Raw genomic sequence first — 18,267 nt, forward strand, 5'->3', positions numbered from 1 at the left:
TGAACAAGATTATGCACATGAAGCACCTAACACCGTACCTGAATATGGTAAACTCTCCACAAATGCGGGCTACTTTCTAAGCCATGGGCCCCGGTTCATGAAAGGGCTCGAAAGTTGCTCTTTCTGAGGATGCCCCATTTAGAAACCAGGCCAGGACCAGCCCCTGTTTCTTGGCACAGGTTCCTTTAGCAACAGAACACTCCTGCCCCGAACCGGTGCTCAGTACTCTCCCGTGAACAACATTTCAGCAGCACTGAGCCGAGCAGCAGAGCCTAAAATAGCATTTGCAGAGTGAGGCACATGTCACTGCCTCTTCTGTGTTTCAGAAGCACAAGGAAAGAAAGTTTTCAATCACTTGCTCAGAAAGCTCGGCCACCCACCATCTGCCTCCCTTTCAGGGCACTCACATGCTGCAATCTCTGTTCTGCTGGAAAATGAAGGTCCCTAAGCCCTGCAGCAGCAGTCATCACTCGGAAGGACCGCACTGTTCCCCTCCAGTGGGCCACAGAGTGACTGCTCTTTCAAAGCAGCCCTGTGGGGACGAAGGACATACGCACTTAGAATTCAGAGTATGTTTCACGGGGAGAGGGCTGGGCTGGGTACCTGGCCGAAGGGCCTGCCACTCATGGGTCGGGTGAAACACCTCCAGGACCTCAGAGTCCAGCTCCTCTTCTGCTGTGGTTTCCTTTCTCTCCACTTCTTTGGTCCTGCTCTTCTCTGGGCTGGTGAGCGCAAACTCCTTCAGAGAGAGGAAAACACAGGGCATGACCCACCATAGCTAGGCACCAGGCAAACAAAGAACATGGCCTGGGTGGTATACCCTTATCCTCTGTCCTCCTCCCCTCCCCAGCCTTGTTTGGACCCTTCACAAGGTTAGCCTCAGAACCAGTATAAGTGAGATGATACGGTTAAATGAACACACAGCATGTGTTATGTGTATAGGAGTAAGGAAAAACTTTTGTATATGAGTAAGGAAAAACTCCACAATGTTCGTTACTATCTCTTTTTTAATTTATTTATTTGACAGGGAGAGAGACAGAGCACGAGCAGGGAGGAGAGGGAGAAACAGGCTCCCGGCTGAGCAGGGAACCCGACATGGGGCTTGATCCCAGGACCCTGGGATCATGACCTGAGCCGAAGGCAGACTCTCAACCAACTGAGCCACCCAGGCGCCCCAGTTCATTACTATCTCAAGGGGGCTAAGGGAACAACCTGGGGAGAGGGGTTGGCAGAAGGAGACAGTAAGAGCCTTTTGCTTTTTTTTACTTGCCATGTTACTAAACTGTGTGATGTCTGAAACTCTCACCTACTTGCTCTTACAAATAAAAAAGATGTATTTAAAAGAAAAAATACATATATGAATGGGAGAATAGGTCTTCAAATGGCCACCCCAGACATACAAAAGCTGCCAGCTGAGGCCTGACTGATTCCTATGCAGCCCAGCAGGGCACAACAAGGGCCTGGCAATTCTCCAGGGTGTCTATAAGGCATGAATGACCTTCTGGGACATTACAATCCACAGTGAAACGGCTGCAAGTGGGAAGCTGGAAGTCCAGCTGGGCTGAGGGGGGAAGAAGCCAAAGCTGAAAACCAATTCCTAAAACCTGTTTCCTTCCACCCCCTGGAGAGCATGGAGGATTAATGAGATGGTGTCTATGGAGCACTTTAAGCTCAGGAGACAGAGATGCAAGATAAATACAAAGTATTATTCATTTTGCTCCTTCCCGGCCTCCCATTCTTCCTGTCCCATTTTTAAACCTTTCTTGCATAAAAGCAGTAGGGCCTCAAGAAACTGTAACCAGAGGGTTCCAGAGCTCTGGGATAGCAAGGAGGAACCCCCAAATAGCACAATGGGAGGTTATTTCATCCTTCACCCCTCCAGAGTCATCCCCTAATAACAGAGAGCATATTTCGTGAATTCCTATGAACCCAAACCTGAGCTAGGACCTTTACACACATCTCATTTTGGTTTCCCAACAATCCTAACCCTGCATGGGAGGTAGCAATGCATCTCTTCCAAGCAGCACCCCAGCTCCAGAAAGGCATCCCCAGCTACCCAGTACCTAAGGGTCTGACCTTTAAGTAACTGTCAGAGGAAAGGGCAAGGTGTTTAGTTAATGATCATGACAATGTAAAGCCCCTCCAAGGATGTTTACATTTTAACAAGAAATACAGGCATGAAATTCAGATGGCAGGATTTCAGATCTTGTTAAGGACCGGTAAGGAAGAGATCTTGGACAAGAAGAAGCCCTCAAATCATGTCACAAGTAATGAGAAGCAAAGACTACAGCATGGTGGTTAAGAACTCAAGCTCCATATCACATAACCAGAAGTGCAAATCCTAGTTTCTTGTGACTCCTGGAAAGTTACTTAATTTTCTAAGCCCGCTTTCACATTTGTGAAGTGGAAGTAACAGCGACATCTAGCTCATACATGAGATGAGGCACCACCTTGCAAAACACTAGCCCTGGGTATGTGGTAGCCATTACTCTTATTACTTGTAAAGACAACCATAGGTTCCAGGTTAGATGAGTCTGTGCTAGGACATCCAACAGTGACTCTACACTATGACAGGACTCAGGCAGGTCAGGTATGGGTTGTGGTCACCTGAGCCGCCTGGGGCCCATCAAACCTCTTTTTTTTTTTTTTAAAGATTTTATTTATTTATTTGAGAGAGAGAGTGAAAGAGAGAAAGATCACAAGAGGGGGGAGCGGGAGAGGGAGAAGCAGACTCCCTGCTGAGCAGGGAGCCCAATGCGGGACTCGATCCCGGGACTCCAGGATTATGACCTGAGCTGAAGGCAGTCGCTTAACCAACTGAGCCACCCAGGCGCCCCCCATCAAACCTCTTGTACCCCTTCAACATGGAGTGTGCACAGATCTGAGCTCAAAAGAAAACTAGGAGCAGAACAGCAGCCATGCTTGTGGGACAGAATGGCAGGAGACATTGGCCAAAAGCTGTTATTTCCTAAGAGCAGGCTCTGTGTCAGTCTCTTTCACCAGCGTGCTCCCATGCCCAGCACAGGACTTAGTTTACCGTCATCCAAGAACAAAGGAATGAAGGAACAAGCCTCTCCACAGCCAGGTATGTGTTCTAGATGCCTTGCACTGAGGCAAGCCCAAAACAGCATGCCCGCTAGAACCCAGGGAGTAGTCCCACATTCCAGAACAAAGACTACCTTGTCCACAAAATAACCAAAACCCATGTAATCCAGGGCCCATCCATGCTGGTCAGCCTCTGCCATGAGCACCATACACTGGACCATGGGACTAGGGGAATGTTAATAAAATTTACCTCCAAAGTGTGTGGGTTAAAGGCCTCAAGGGGCCAAGGACGGCCGGGTGTCCAACAATGGGGAGTGCTTGTGCTGTGAAAACTGGAGCCCTCCTGCCTTGACTAAGGAACACAGCTGCTACTCAGCTGGTTCACCACTGCCATGAAAAAAAGAAAACAGAGAAACAGATTTTTACGTCAACTTTTCTTATTTTAGAACACTATGAGGGCCAAACTAAACATCTCTAAGCCTTAAACTGCAGCTCTTGTTTTAGTCTATTAGCCAGGTAGGTCCTGGCAGGTGTGGCTGTAAACAAGCCACCAAATTCTCATCATCAAGAGAAGCAGAAAGAGGCAACAGGAATGGTGATGATGAAAACATGGCAGAAAGCCCTTCAAACTCTAAGCTGAGCCCGTGTTCATTCTCTTGACTAGAAGCTGAGAAAGCCTCTTTTCCTAGATTTCTTTTAAGGTCAATAGAGTAAATTCAAAAAGGAGACTGATGAACCCCTGAGCCACATGCCTCAAGCCCTAGAGGAGCTAATAATCCCGCCACTGCTCCAAATGCTTTTTGAGCTTCCACTTGCTGTCACCTCTGAAGCAGATTTTAAGCTACACACACACACACACACACGTGCGTGCACGCACATGATCTGCCATTATTTTACAGTACAAATGTCTTTAGTGCGGGTAATAGAAAATTGGTGCTCCTCTGATCAGCTCACCCTATTCACCAAATCTAACTCTGAGTGACTTTGGACTATTGCCCAAATCACATCTGACAAGCACTGAGGGCGGCAGTCGATTCAAAAGGGACATTCCAGAAAAGGTTCTGAGAAAAAGCAGGTCACGGGGACGAGGCTGTAATGGTAACAGCAGCTACCAACCGTAGCTCCAGGCTATAAAGTGCCTTCCACGCCTCACAACTCAGCCAAGTTTCATCTGTGAAGCACACACTTTCATTCCCATTTTACAGATGAGGAGAGGTACAGGGCCTGTGCAAAAAATCACACTGCTAAGAAAAGCAGAGTAGAGATTTAAGTCAGGCCTGCCTGGCTCCAAAGCCCATGCAGGAATTTGGACTCCCTTCTGTGTTTCTGTTCTTAGTCATGTGTCCTAATGGCTATGCCCTGCATGCTGAGGGAATGAAGGGGTAGGGGGGACAGGGAGATCACCCTAGCATGTCTTCTAGCACATCCCCCACTCCCAGGGGAAAGGGAAGACTTTCATGGACCAAGTAAAAAAACCACAGTCCCAGAGAAAGGACAAGCAAGACTAGCCTCTCTGAGCTCGGGCAGTGTGTCCTGTGTCCTTAACAGGAGATAAAGACCAAGAGGTGGCAGAAGCCAGCCATACCTTGGTCAACTCTCAAGTAAACCCCACATCTTGTGCCCTCTCAGCTGGCTTCTCGGGGCTCCATTCCATGCTGAAACCTCAGCACTCTCTTTTCCCTGCCACCATCACTCCAAATACCAATTTCTTCTCAACTGACTGGCAAGATATTCCAGCTAAGGTGTTAGCTGACAACAGCTTACCATGTCTCACTTCCTTGCACTTGTATCTGAATAAGAGATTCTTAAAGACCAAAGCCTTCAAGATCCAGGAGAATGAATAATCTCCAATGGTAAGTTGACTGATGCTGTGACAGAAACAAACTGCCAGGGCAACATTCTGGGGCAGGACCCCTACCTGACAGAGCCCTACATTAAACCATAAAAGCAGCCACCCCCTTACTAAAAATAACCACTGACATTTATTGACCATACTCTGCCAGTCCCAACGCTAGGTGCTCTATATATGTAATCACATTTCATCTACACTGAAATCTTAACAGAAAGGATCAACCCTATTTTCTGGATGAGGAAACAAAACTCAGAAATGGCCAAATTGCCAATGTAGGTGGCAAAAGGGAACTTACCAAGGGTCTGAGCTCCTTCCACCGGTCCCACTACCTTCCACATCGCTCACTACCTTCCTGAAGTCCAGGATACAACACAACCACACCCCTTCAGCATCCACACTGCTCCTAAGCTGTGGCACCCCAGAGATGTAGGACAACAGAATCCAGGAAAGGTGGCTGGCTCCACATCATACCCTGATACACACAACCTTTCCTGGGTGGCCATTAACCTGCACAAAAGCCCTTGGGAGGACAATTCCAGGTCACCAGGATCTCTTCCCTGGACTCCAGGCTCTGAAGAAAGGATCATAACCACCCCCATCTCCCCCACCACCCATTTTCACTGTTTTGAAGGTGGCTGGCTGCATAATTTGGATTTTAAATGCCAACAGGGCAGCAATTTTTATGGTATGAGAGAAAAGATGCTTCAACTCCTACTTGTGCTTAGCACATGATGAAAGATTATGACAAATGGATACAGCTTAGGAACAGACATAAGGATAAAAGTAGCTTCTGTTGATGAAAGTCAGTATTAACATTTTTCTGAGACTAGACTCAATAGAGCTAATATAAGTGGGCCAGAATAATTATGGCTCTGAAAACTCATCTATTTGGTTGGACTATTATTCAAAAGGGACTTACTAACACACAGTCCTTAAGCAAATTCATCAGCACGTTTTTGTTAATTGTGCATCTGCTAAAGCTCATGATGGGGAGCACCAGATCCCTGTGAGCTGCAGGTTGGGTCAGGGGGACGGGACGTAGCCCTGATCCCTTGAGACACTTGTGTGCTTTTCTGGCCAAGGCTATGCCAAGGACAGACCCTAACTCATGCTGTGACCAGTCCCACCCTCAGGGGCCAATGGGATCTCATCCTCATTATCCTTGAGGAAAAGGCCCAAAAAACAAAAAAAACCCCACAAAAAACAACCACAAAAAAACCCCAGCACCAGTAAGATCTTAGAGAACACTAAAAGCTCAAAAGAATTCGTGACTCCTAACTGCACTTTCTCTTCTGCTCCACAAAGTGGGGAGAAAGGCAGAGAGAAAACAAATGACTTTAGAGAGACGGTGGAAGCTTGCCATGAGCCAGAGGTGAACCTCAGCTGAGCTGCATTGTTATTAAATTCATCACAATTGTCATTTGCACTTCAAGGCCCTCCTGCTCCAAAGCCTGCAGCACTTACCCTGCATTTAGTAGGAGCCCCTGGGGTTGGGGAAGGTGGCCAGGGGAGAGTGAAACTGTCAGAAAGCTGACAGTCAAGGCTTCTCTTGACTGTCAAGGGGGCATTGGGAGCTGGTCAAGGGCAGGCTGTAGCTAGGGCCAGCCAGGGAAACAGGGCCAGGAGCCTTGGCGTGCTGCAGCCAGGCCAAGCTCAGAGCCTTCTCGGTCATTCTACTCCTGCCTGTGGCAGTGACAGAAACCCTGAGCAGTTAGGTCTAGGTTAATGAAGAGAGGCCTGGAATGAACAGGAAGAAAAGGACAGAAGGGAAGAGAACAGAGAGACAGAGACAGACGGAGAAAGCACAAGGAAGACAGGAGTAGAGGAAGAAGCAGAGTCTTACTTGGTGCTCACGACACAGGCAACCAGCTCTTGGGGAGAATCCTGACCTTCCCAATTCTGCCACAAACTAGCTGAATGATCCTGGCCAAGTTACTTAATGTCTCTGAGTCTCGAGATCCTTCTCAAAATGAGGATAAACTGTAGTTGTCTACTTTGTAGGGTTGTTGAGGGGATTAAATGAGAATACACATAAAGCACTTAATAAACCACTTGGTACATGGTAAATTCATCATTATTGATATTATTGTATCATCATCATCATCATCATCATATTTTCTCCAAAGGGAAACTATACTATGAGCTTTAAACAGAGGCCAGAGGAGTAAGGTGTGGGGTTGGTGGCGGGGGGGTGGGGGGGTGGAGAAGTACCCATATACCCTGATCCAGTGCTGCCCACATTCCTGTAAGAAAAATAAAAGCTCACCCTACTCCCACAGAAGCCTTGATGGCATGGAGGTTTTCTTGGACCTTACAGGGATTCTTTTATTTGCGCTAAATATTTACCGGGTTCTGATGACTGAGGCAGAAGGTGAAGCAGGAAGCCATCAGCAGCCCGAGCAGCATTCCCAGAAGAGCCATCCTAGAAGGGGGCAGGTCCTGGAGAGCCATAGATATAGACCTGAGGAAAATAAAAAAGAAAACAGAAGGTCAACAGGAAGCTGGTGCCTGATCCCCCAGCACTGTGATTCCTAAGATGTCACTTGTTCAATGGATACCAGACATTTTCCGCATAGAGGTACCAAAGGTCTTCTACCACAGGATAAGAGCTAAAGGAAGCCGAGGCGCCTGGGTGGCTCAGTCATTAAGCATCTGCCTTTGGCTCAGGTCATGTCCCAGGGTCCTGGGATCGACCCCCGCATTGGGCTCTCTGCTCCGCGGAAAGCCTATTTCTCCCTCTCCCACTCCCCCTGCTTGTGTTCCCTCTCTCACTGTGTCTCTCTCTGTCAAATAAATAAAATCTTTAAAAAAAAAAAAAGATCTAAAGGAAGCCTCCATCTCCCATAAGGAGTTCAGCCACTCATGGGCAGATACGCCTTGGTTGGTAGCATAGAGCCAAGGAGGACTCTTACATGAGATACAACAGCTGTGGTTCCTTACTTCCTCATTATCAACTTGCCAGGTTGTACAGGGTGGTATTGGCTATGACAGTGAGAGAAAGAAACTAACCAATTTATTTGTGTGTGAACACACCTGAGCCCAAATCCTCATAAGCCTTCATAATCATTCACTTCTAAACCATGCTCACTGTTATACCTGAAGAAAGCTGCTATCAGTATCCCAACAACCAGCAAAGTTCAATATTCCCAAGCCACAAAGCCTTACACATCGCTTTTCAAATGGCCAAACAATTTTGGGAGGCCAGGGGAGGGCCTGAAGCACAGGCCCTAGTACCTGTGAAAATTAAAAAAGGATAAAAGGATATCCCATGTTCATGGATTAGTGACTTAATATTGTTAAGATGACAATACTACCCAAGGCAATACGCAGATTCAATGCAATCTCTATCAAAATACCAGTGCTGTTACAGAAGTGGAGAAACCCATCCTAAAGTACATATGGAATTTCAAGGGACTCAGAACAGCTAAAAAGATCCTGGAAAAAAAGAACAAAGTTAGAAGACTTGTATTTCCTGATTTCAAAACTTACTACAAAGCTACAGTTATCACAACAGTGTGGTACAGCCTTAAGGACAGACATAAGGACCAATGGAATAGAACTGAGGACCCAGAAATAATCATGTATGATCAACTTATTTTCAACAAGGGTACCAATACCACTCCATGGGGAAAAAACAGTCTCTTCAACAAACTGCTCTGAGACAAGTAAACAGCCACATGCAAAAGATGAGATAGACTCTTCCCTTACACCACATACAAAACTTAATTCAGAATAGATCAAAGACTGGGGCGCCTGGGTGGCCCAGTCGTTAAGCGTCTGCCTTCGGCTCAGGTCATGGTCCCAGGGTCCTGGGATCGAGCTCTGCATCGGGCTCCGCATCGGGCTCCCTGCTCGGCAGGAAGCCTGCTTCTCCCTCTCCCACTCCCCCTGCTTGTGTTCCCTCTCTCGCTGTCTGTCAAATAAATAAATAAAATCTTTAAAGAAAAAAAAATAAATCAAAGACCTAAATTTAAGAGCTAAACTTTTAGAAAAAAAAAAAAAACATATAGAAAATCTTCATAACCTTAGATTTGGCAGTAATTTCCTAAAAAGGACACCAAAACCACAGGTAATTTAAAAAAATAGGTAAATTGAGCTCCATAGATATTTTAGAACTTTTGTGCCTCAAAAGACATTATCAAGAGAGTGAAAAGACAACGAACAAAATGGGAGAAAATACTTGCAAATCACCTATCTGATAGGGTTTAATAACCAGAATATATCAACAACTCCTACAACTCAACAACAAAAAAACAAGCAACCCAAATTAAAAACAGGCAAAGGACTTGAACAGACATTTCTCTAAAGAAGATAAACAAATGCCAATAGGGACATGAAAATATTCTCAACATCATTAATCATTAAGGAAATGCAAATCAAAGCCACACTGATTTACTACTTCACATCCACTATGATGGCTGTAATTTTTTTTAAAAAGGAAAATAACCTATATTAACAAGGATGCAGACAAAATGGAACCCTTATACATTGCTGGTGGGAATGTAAAACACAGTGGGACAAAGTTTATCAGTCCCTCAAAAAGCAAAACACAGAATTACCTTATGGTCCAGTAATTCCACCCCTAGGTATTTATTCCACACAACAGATCTGAAAACAGTGACTCAAACAGATAGTTCCATGTGAATGTTCATAGCAGCATTATTCACAATAGCCAAAAGGTGGGAACAACCCCAATATCCATCAACAAATGGAGTTTTTTAAATGTTGTATATACATACAATGGAAAATTATTTAGTCATAAAAAGAATGAAATTCTAATACATGCTTCAACATGAATCAACCTTGAAAACGTTATATGCCAAGTGAAATAAGCTAGACACAAAAGAAAAGATATTGCTATGAATCTACTTAAATGAATTCTCTTCAGCAGGCAAATTCAGAGAGACAGAAAGTAGATTACAGGTTACCAGGGGAGTTACTGCTTAATGGGTTTCTTAGTGAAACAATTTTGGTCAGTACACTAGAGTGGCAGGCAAGAGAACTTAATCCAAATTGCTGAATCACTATATATACTATATACCTGAAACTAATATTACACTCTATGTTCACTAACTGGAATTTAAATAAAAACGTTAAAAAAAAGAGAGCGAGAAACACGTGTACTTTAAAAAAAAACTGGCAAATGATCTAGAAAGAAGGGCAAAAATAAAAACAAAATGAAACAAGCTAAACATTTTTAAGAAGCCTTAGGAAAAGTCAGGACATCTCAGCATTAGTCCAGACCCTTATAAAAGGCTTGTGTGTTGGTCACTCGGCCCTAATATACCTTACTAGGCAGTTTACTCAATAGAGGCTTAACTGTGTTCATTATAGGGGAACATCTCTGAAGAGTATGGTATTTACCTTTTCTCTTTGCTCTTCCTGTCATACTCCACATTCCACCACAGGAAATTGGTCCTGTAACAGGACTGCAGTGGACCTAAAGCCCTGTCTGAACCCATTCTCAGAAGTTATTACCCCCTTGCCCAGCCCACACCTTCTCAGAGGCAGACGGAAACTTTCCCTAAGGACATCTGGAGCCATAAAGGAAAACAGCCCTGCTGGACCGGCACTGTGCTAAAAAAGCATAGCCAAATGGAAAAGCAAAGGCTTTGACACTAAAAATAGCTGCTACACTCACCCAGCAGCAAAAGCCTTTGCTTTCTGCCAGCTTCTCCTCTCTTTTTTCGTCGACAAAATGGAACGGCTGAGTGCCACATGAGCTTTCCCCAGCAGCCTGGCTCCCTGGGGCACCAACACACTGAAAGGCAGGGAGTGAGTTCACCACACAGCATTAGTTCTAGACAGGTGCCTGGCTGTGTTGAGGGTGGGTGAGCAGGCTGGGTGAGGATGAACAAGGAGCAGAAGCTTCCACATCAGGAGTGAACAGGTTGGGGCGCCTGGGTGGCTCAGTCGTTAAGCGTCTGCCTTCGGCTCAGGTCATGATCCCAGGACCCAGGATCCCAGGGATTGAGCCCCACATGGGGCTCCCTGCTCAGCGGGGAGCCTGCTTCTCCCTCTCCCTCTGTCTACCACTCTGCCTACTTGTGCTATCAAATAAATAAATAAAATATTTAAAAGAAAAAAAAAAAGAGTGAACAGGTTGGAAAGGCCCGGGGAGATGGGTCCCAAGAACATACAATGTTCCCTGGAGATTCCTATAATCCCCCATACCTTTCTTAATCCGCAGCCTTGCCCGTGGGAAAAAGGAGAGTCAAAAATGGGAGTGGGGTGCATTATTGGGAAACATACCGTAAGAGAAAACAAAGCCTATCCCCAAAGCAACAGGTTTCCCTTCCCTGCATGAAGAGTGTTCATGTGTACACGGATGGACACACACACACACACACACAGAGTTAAACACTCCCTTCTCACAGCCAGGGAAAAGCACTGGAATTGATGCTGGGGAAAAAGATGAGGAGGAAGAGATAAATGAGAATGAATTAGGCAAGGGCAAAGAAGACAAATGAGCAGGAGGAGGAAATACAGAAGAGACTGAGGCAAAAGAGGTTGGGAGCAGCTGATCCACACACAGCAGCTTCCCCACCTCCCGGAGTGGGAAGCGGATTGGGGGGCGCGAGAGAAATGGCAGCTCCCACAGGGCTCCCAGCCGCCTCCGTCTCCCGCACACACACTCACGCCCTCAGAAGCATTTTATGCCAATACTAAGGATGAGCGATCGATTCGTAAATAGATCCTTCATCTCCCCCCAATAGTTCCACATGGACTGCACACCTGACCTATTTATTGCCTCCATATATTTCCCCATGAAACACAAAGAGAGAGAACATGTTGCGGGGAGGAGGTGCCAGGGGACAGAGCTAGGAGAAGTGAGGCTGGGAGAAAGGAATGAGACAGTTTCCCAAGCTTTGCAGGGGTACCCTAACAGCATGGGGAATGGTGTCCTGCGTCCTGCTAAGGCCTGGCCTGCAGCCATGTCAACCTGGGCTTGGGCCTTATTCAAGTAGCAGCAGGTGGAGAACATGCAGGCACAGTTTTCTCTGGGCTTTATGCTCAAAGTGAGGTGAGCAGGGTCGGGGTAGGAAGAGGGGAAGGGGAAGTGGCACACAGCTATGTTTTACCAGGACGGCTCACAACACAACCAGGGACTTGGGCAGCAACAGCAGCAGCAAGAGAAAACCTTGTTACACTGACGTAAGTAAAGCCAAAGTCATGGCATCCCTTTGAGGCAAGTTGGCACACTCGGCCTGAGGTCAGTGCCCTTCCCAAACCTTCCCAAACCCTACTTGCCACCCACTAACCCTGGATGTGCTTCATCACCTGCCCCTACACACACTATAGAACAAATCTTCCCTTCATCCTTGGCTCTCACTGGAGCACAGAGCAACATCTTTACATTCACAGTCTTCTGACTTAAACCACCACCACTCGGTCTGGGAAAGGAAATATATTTCAGTGTTCTACCAGTAACTCTTTCCTTAGGTATCCTTGGGCTTTGGGACAAAAAGATAATTAGGACTTGAAATGCCCATTTTTTTCTCCTATCAAAACTGGCCATCGGTAGGCTGCACCTCTACTTAAATGGAGGTTGGATGCTCTCAGCAATCTGTATTTTCAGCTTACTGTATTGTACAGCTTACAGGAGTAGATGCTTCGGGCATGGGTGGGACAAGGCCTTTGGACTCACCAGCCCTTGCCTTTCTTGATGCCTCATGTCCTCTATTCCATTCAGACAGAACTGGGGTAAAGGACTAGGCCCTGGATAAAAAAATAAATAAAAATTTAAAAAAACCGGGGCGCCTGGGTGGCTCAGTTGGTTAAGCGACTGCCTTCGGCTCAGGTCATGATCCTAGAGTCCCGGGATCGAGTCCCGCATCGGGCTCCCTGCTCAGCAGGGAGCCTGCTTCTCCCTCTGACCCTCCCCCCTCGCATGTGCTCTCTGTCTCTCTCATTCTCTCTGTCTCAAATAAATAAATAAATAATCTTAAAAAAAAATTTTAAAAAAATCATCATCCCATAACTTTTATCTTCTCTAAAGACAGGAAAACAAAAGAATGTGATGAGGATGGCAAAGAGCCAACAGAGGAAGGCGAAGTGGGACTGCTGGATCTCTGAAAGCTTCTTAAATGGCTGGCTGGCCCCATGGACAGTGGTTGCTCTCATCTCAGGGCCAGAGCACAAGGAGAACAGGAAAAGGTCACAAGTGTCCTGGGCAGACAGGAGCACCTCAGCAAGCTACCTGGGAGCACTCTGAACTCCATCTCAGAAAATGCTCGCATTCATAACCTACAGTGTATGTCCATGTATTTGTTTCCCCAAATCTAGAAGTGAAAGGATAAGAATTCCCACTTCCACCTTAAAAGAAGGGAACTTGAGCAAAGAGATAAAAACATTGGATAGAAAGTATAGTATATGAATTTAGCGTCAGAATGACCTAAGGCCAGTTCTTAGCTCTGTCAATTCCTAGCTATGTGATCTTGAACACAACTGTACTAGGCCTCAGTTTCTCCATCTGTAAAATGGGCATAATAAGAGCTCCCACTTCAAAGAGTGTTAGGGAGGATTAAATAAATATACGGAAAGTGCTTAATAAAGCATCTGGCACCTACTTATCATTAGAGTAGGGATGATGACTAGCTCTTGGACCCACAGGCCATCAGGGCCAGGCCAGGCACCCTGGAACCACTCTCCAGAGCTCTGCCTTCTGCAGGATCAACACATCCTTTAGCTGACCCTATACCTCAAACTTTAGGACAAAAGCCTTTTGTTGGGTATCTACTCCCAGGAGGTGAAGGAAACAGATGGGACAACTACCCCCCCTCAGCTGAAAGTGGAGAGACGAAAGCCAGTTTTCTGTTGAGCCCCTAGGCAGACCCAGCGCACTCAGTGAGCTTCCCAGAATACAAGTGTCCAGAGAGCCAGGCCACCATAGTGTAGAACTGCCAGCTGCAGGAACAGTTGTGAAACAAACTTCTGCTTTCCAGACTGAAGGTTAGAGGATGAGCTCTTCCTACAGACACACATTCATTACTATTTATGCGCTGCACAAACTCATACACACACACACACACACACAGTCACTCACCTCTACACAAACAGAAACTCGCTGCCTAATCTGAGCAAATATGAAGCTGAAGAAACAATGCAAAAAGGACACTAAAAGGACAGCCCTGACAAGAGAAAACAATGTGCAAAGGCGTAGGAAAAGAAATGGATTTTTAAAGAAAAATTTAAAGGACAAGAGAAATAAGTTTGGAACAGTCAGGCAAACAGGCTCTTTCCCCCTAAGACATAAAATAAACAGAAAGTCAGGAGGTAAACAGCAATTAAATCCAAAGAGCCTTTGGACAGCAAAAGAAAAGTGGCTTCCAATCCCAGCCCAGCCTGGGTAACTGGCTGGGAGGCTGGACAGGGAACATCCTTAACCACTGACCATTTGTGTAATGGGGACAATAGCTGTCCCCAGTATTGAAGCCATGCCTAGGGCCAAATAATGGAGACTGCTCTCAACAGACCCACGGTACCCAAGAAGGAAAGTGATTAGAGGAGGCTGTTGAAGGAAGAAGGTTCACAAGAGACCTAAGCTTCTGCCTCAACAAAAAGCTGCAAAGCCAAAATCCACTCGTACAGCCTTCAAAAGAGAGCCCAAGAGAGCCCTTTCCAGTGGCAATGTAAGGACAGGTGCTGGCCCCGCCAAAGAGCACATGGAGCCAAGAAGGACTCCAGAAGCCCAGCAGGGACTGAAGCAACATGGGATGGGATGAAAGAGGAAGGAAGCATTCCTGACCCCTTCTCAATACTCTATACTCCAAAAGGTGAGGGGCATGACCAATTCCATCCCTATTCTAGTAGGGAAGAAAGATCTTCAAGAAGGTAGCTAAGCATATTAGCAAAAAACTGCAATCTCACAGACAAAAGACAGTAGCTCCAGCTAAAAGAAATGAAGTGACAAGCAAAAAAGAGAGCAAAAGCAAAAGGGACAAAGCAAATAGGAGCCCAGCCTAGACCTCTTCAGCCCTATGCTATTCAACCACAGGCTTCAATAAATCTGAATGCTAGAAGGGAATTTAAGATTCAATCTTCATTTGCACTGCTACAGATCTAAAAGATATAGCAGGCACTCACTCACTACATAAAGAATAACCAGGGGATGCCTGGGTGGCTCAGTCAGTTAGGCTCAGGTCATGATTCCAGGATGCTGGGATCCAGTCCCGCATCGGGCTCCCTGCTCTGCGGGGAGCCTGCTTCTCCCTCTGCCTGCCGTTCCCCCTGCTTGTGCTCTCTCTGACAAATAAATAAATAAAATCTTAAAAAAAAAGAAAAAAAAAAAAGAATAACCAGGGTTCAATGCCTTTAGGCCTGGAGCTTGTCAGTAGATCCAGGAAGGCTCTGGCAACTTCACACCTGTGAAAGACAAAGAGGTAGAGAAGGCTAGAGCAGGGTCAGAACTTTGATGCCATTACCACAGAGATAACAAGCAAAGCAACACGAATAGAGTCCCTGTCTTAGGGAGAAACCCAGAGAGAAAGGAACAACGAGCAAGAATAATCTTCAAGTCATGGCTGGAGTTTAGGGAAAGAAAGCAAAGCAAGCAAGGCTATCAAACAAGGAACGACAACAATAGTGCAGAATCAAATAGGTCAACAGAGGAGAGAATCCTGAGAAAATTAAGTTATAGGCAATGACGTCAAGAGATCAATCCGAATGAGGATGAAAAAAGCCACTGGATTTGGTGATGAGGCAGCCAGAGGGCCCTGCAAAAGAGGGCACACGTGAGAAGAAATAGAGGCACATAAGTAGAATCCTCTGAAAGCTTGAGTGGGTCCACTGAAGTTTGGAGATTTGGGGCCACTTCTCTAAATCCAATTTTTTCAATATTATCACTCAAGTCTTAATGATAACAGATAAAATTGACTCCAATGGTCAGGTCTTACAGATGGATTCTCCAATGCCATACAAAGGTTCCTACGGTGGTGTAGAACTACCCCCTCCAACACACATGTCCTCAGGATAGTGACAGGCACAGTCACACCCGCAAAAGGACCGGGCAGGGAAGTAAACCTTCAAGAACAAACTCCCATTAGACACAACTCCACCTTCTCTGAGCTCTCAGCCATGCCTCAGACTGCTCAGAAGCTTTAGTCCTTGCACTTTGTAATATGAGATAGAGAGAAATACCCCAATGACACCAAATCCCCTAGGAATCAAATGCACTATCTGGGCCACCCACAGGAAAATAAATTGTGTCTCATAGTAATTATAGTCAACATTTATAAAGCGCTTGCTATGTTCCAAGCCAAGTTCTGAGCTCATTCACTCTTCTCAACAACTCTCTGACAGCGTTCTAATATGCTCCTCATTCAGCCCATGAAGGGACTGAAATTCAGAAAGGTTAAATAACTTGCCCAAGTTCATGCAGCCAGAGAGTGGTAGTCAAGAATCAAAGCCAGTTGGCCCAGAACCCATCCTCTTTCCACAGGCCATGCTGCCTTTCCAGTGGTCTATGAATCAGCCACAGAAACTAGACTCAGTTTACTTATTCTACAACAGTGTGAATACAAAGGCACACATTTTGTGTCAGGCACACATTAAGTGAGCCTACTGGGGGGGCACCTGGGTGGCTCAGCTGGTTAAGCGACTGCCTTCAGCTCAGGTCATGATCCCAGGGTCCTGGGATCGAGTCCCACATCAGGCTCCCCCTGCTCTGCGGGGAACCTGCTTCTCCCTCTGCCTCTGCCTGCCACTCCCCTGCTTGTGCTCTCTCTCTCTGTCAAATAAATAAATAAAATCTTTAAAAAAAAAAAAAAGAGCCTACTGGGGCCTCTTGTGGAAAGACCCACTGCTACCATGTCCAAGCTTTTCTCTCTCTCTCTCTCTCTCTCTCTCCTCTCTCTCTCTCTCTCTCTCACACACACACACACGTACGTTTTGATTGGTGAATGCCCTTAGCACAGCCCAGCCCACAAATGAGGCACAGACATTCAAGAGGAAGAACACCCTGGACTCAAACTGCAGCCAGATCCCTGGCACTCTGTGTGGCTTGACTTATTAACCTCCCATTATGTAGGGTCCCCAACTGAACAGGAAGGACAAATATAGTTGCTCTCCAACCCCAAGCACTCCCCTCATATATACCCAACTGTCTGGCAAGAACTCAGCAGAGGGGAGGGGCAACTATATTGGCCAAGATGATATCCAAGCTCATTTCCAAATAGTCTGTGATCATGTGATCATCTAGGGAACACTGAGGACAGGATTACCTCTTCATAGCAGAAGAAAATGGAGCCCAAAAATGTGAATGTCGTTTGCCTAAGCACACCAGTAAGTGACCAGGTGAGTTAGAGAAATATCCCCGACCAGCTCAGGGTACTTTCCTCTAGGCCCTAGATTACAAGCTCAGCAAAGCATGGGCAAGGAGACCTACTCCTTATACTTGCTCCCTGACCCTGCCTGAGGTGCTAAGAGTGATGGGCCTGTGTCTGATAAAAGCAAGGGGTACTAGAAGCTCTACTCTACTCCATCTCCACTCTGGTGTAATGAAAAGAATGTGGGCTCTGGATTTCGACCCAGGTCTCCTAGACTAGTTGTAGGACTTTGGGCTAGCTGTTTAACCTCTCCAGGTTTCAACTCCTTCATCTACCAAAGGACTTGATAGTAACTACTTTACTTTGTAGAATGGTTGTCAGTATTAAGTGAGACGTTACGAAGCATATAGCACAGTGCCTGACACAAAACGAGGGCTCAAGAAGCTTGTAGCTCTCATTAACAACCATTCTGAGAGAAAATTCTGAGCCAAGGACAGGATAAACAAAAGGAGTGAGAGCTTCATTCTCTTACAGAATTGTCTTGTGTTCTGACAGCCAACTCTTTCCTTGGAACTCAGTTTCCCTGAGCCACAGGCCTGCCTACACATCTGGACTATACTCTAGGTGGCTACACAGGCATTTCCACAGAAACCTCAGCATTGCTGGCTGGCTCTCCATCAATGCCCACTAAAGAAATGACTGAGAATGGCCACTTCAGGGGCGGCCTGAGTGGCTCAGTTGGTTAAGCGTCTGCCTTCAGCTCAGGTCACGATCCCAAGGTCCTGGGATTGAGCCCCACATTGAGCAGGGAGCCTACTTCTCCCTCTCCCTCTGCCTGCCGCTCCCCTTGTTTGTGCTTTCTGTCAAATAAATAAATAAAATCTTAAAAAAAAAAAAAAAAAAAGAATGGTCACTTCCTGGTGACTCAGACCTGTCTCCAAACTCCAATACCTCTAAGGGGACAATAGGGAGGGCAGGAATAGCCGGGGGGAATTCAGCAGACCTAGACTGCTTGGACCACCCTAGATAGGGTCAGCTGGCGTCCAGAAAGTAAGGCGCCACATCCTCCTTCTTCCCTCCCCTCTAAAATAATAAATGGATCTC

At 46.2% G+C, this 18,267-nt stretch overlaps 1 protein-coding gene across 5 annotated transcripts in view; it reads right to left on the reverse strand.

The window, feature by feature from the left end:
- The window catches only part of SIL1 (SIL1 nucleotide exchange factor), a 212,244-nt gene that overhangs the window by 153,148 nt on the left and 40,829 nt on the right, over positions 1-18,267 (reverse strand). For 3 of the 5 annotated variants that reach the window (XM_035014245.1, XM_035014244.1, XM_035014246.1), the window contains 2 exons: positions 7,244-7,358; positions 604-739 (listed from right to left, as the gene is read on the reverse strand). In XM_035014245.1, the coding sequence (XP_034870136.1) occupies positions 604-739; positions 7,244-7,348 (241 nt within the window). In that variant the 5' untranslated portion in view covers positions 7,349-7,358. The other 2 variants (XM_035014247.1, XM_035014243.1) reach the window with 2 other exon arrangements.

This window comes from Mirounga leonina, unplaced genomic scaffold (genome assembly GCF_011800145.1).
Source record: "Mirounga leonina isolate KUSES-001 unplaced genomic scaffold, KU_Mleo_1.0 Mir_168, whole genome shotgun sequence".
Lineage (NCBI taxonomy): Eukaryota > Metazoa > Chordata > Mammalia > Carnivora > Phocidae > Mirounga > Mirounga leonina.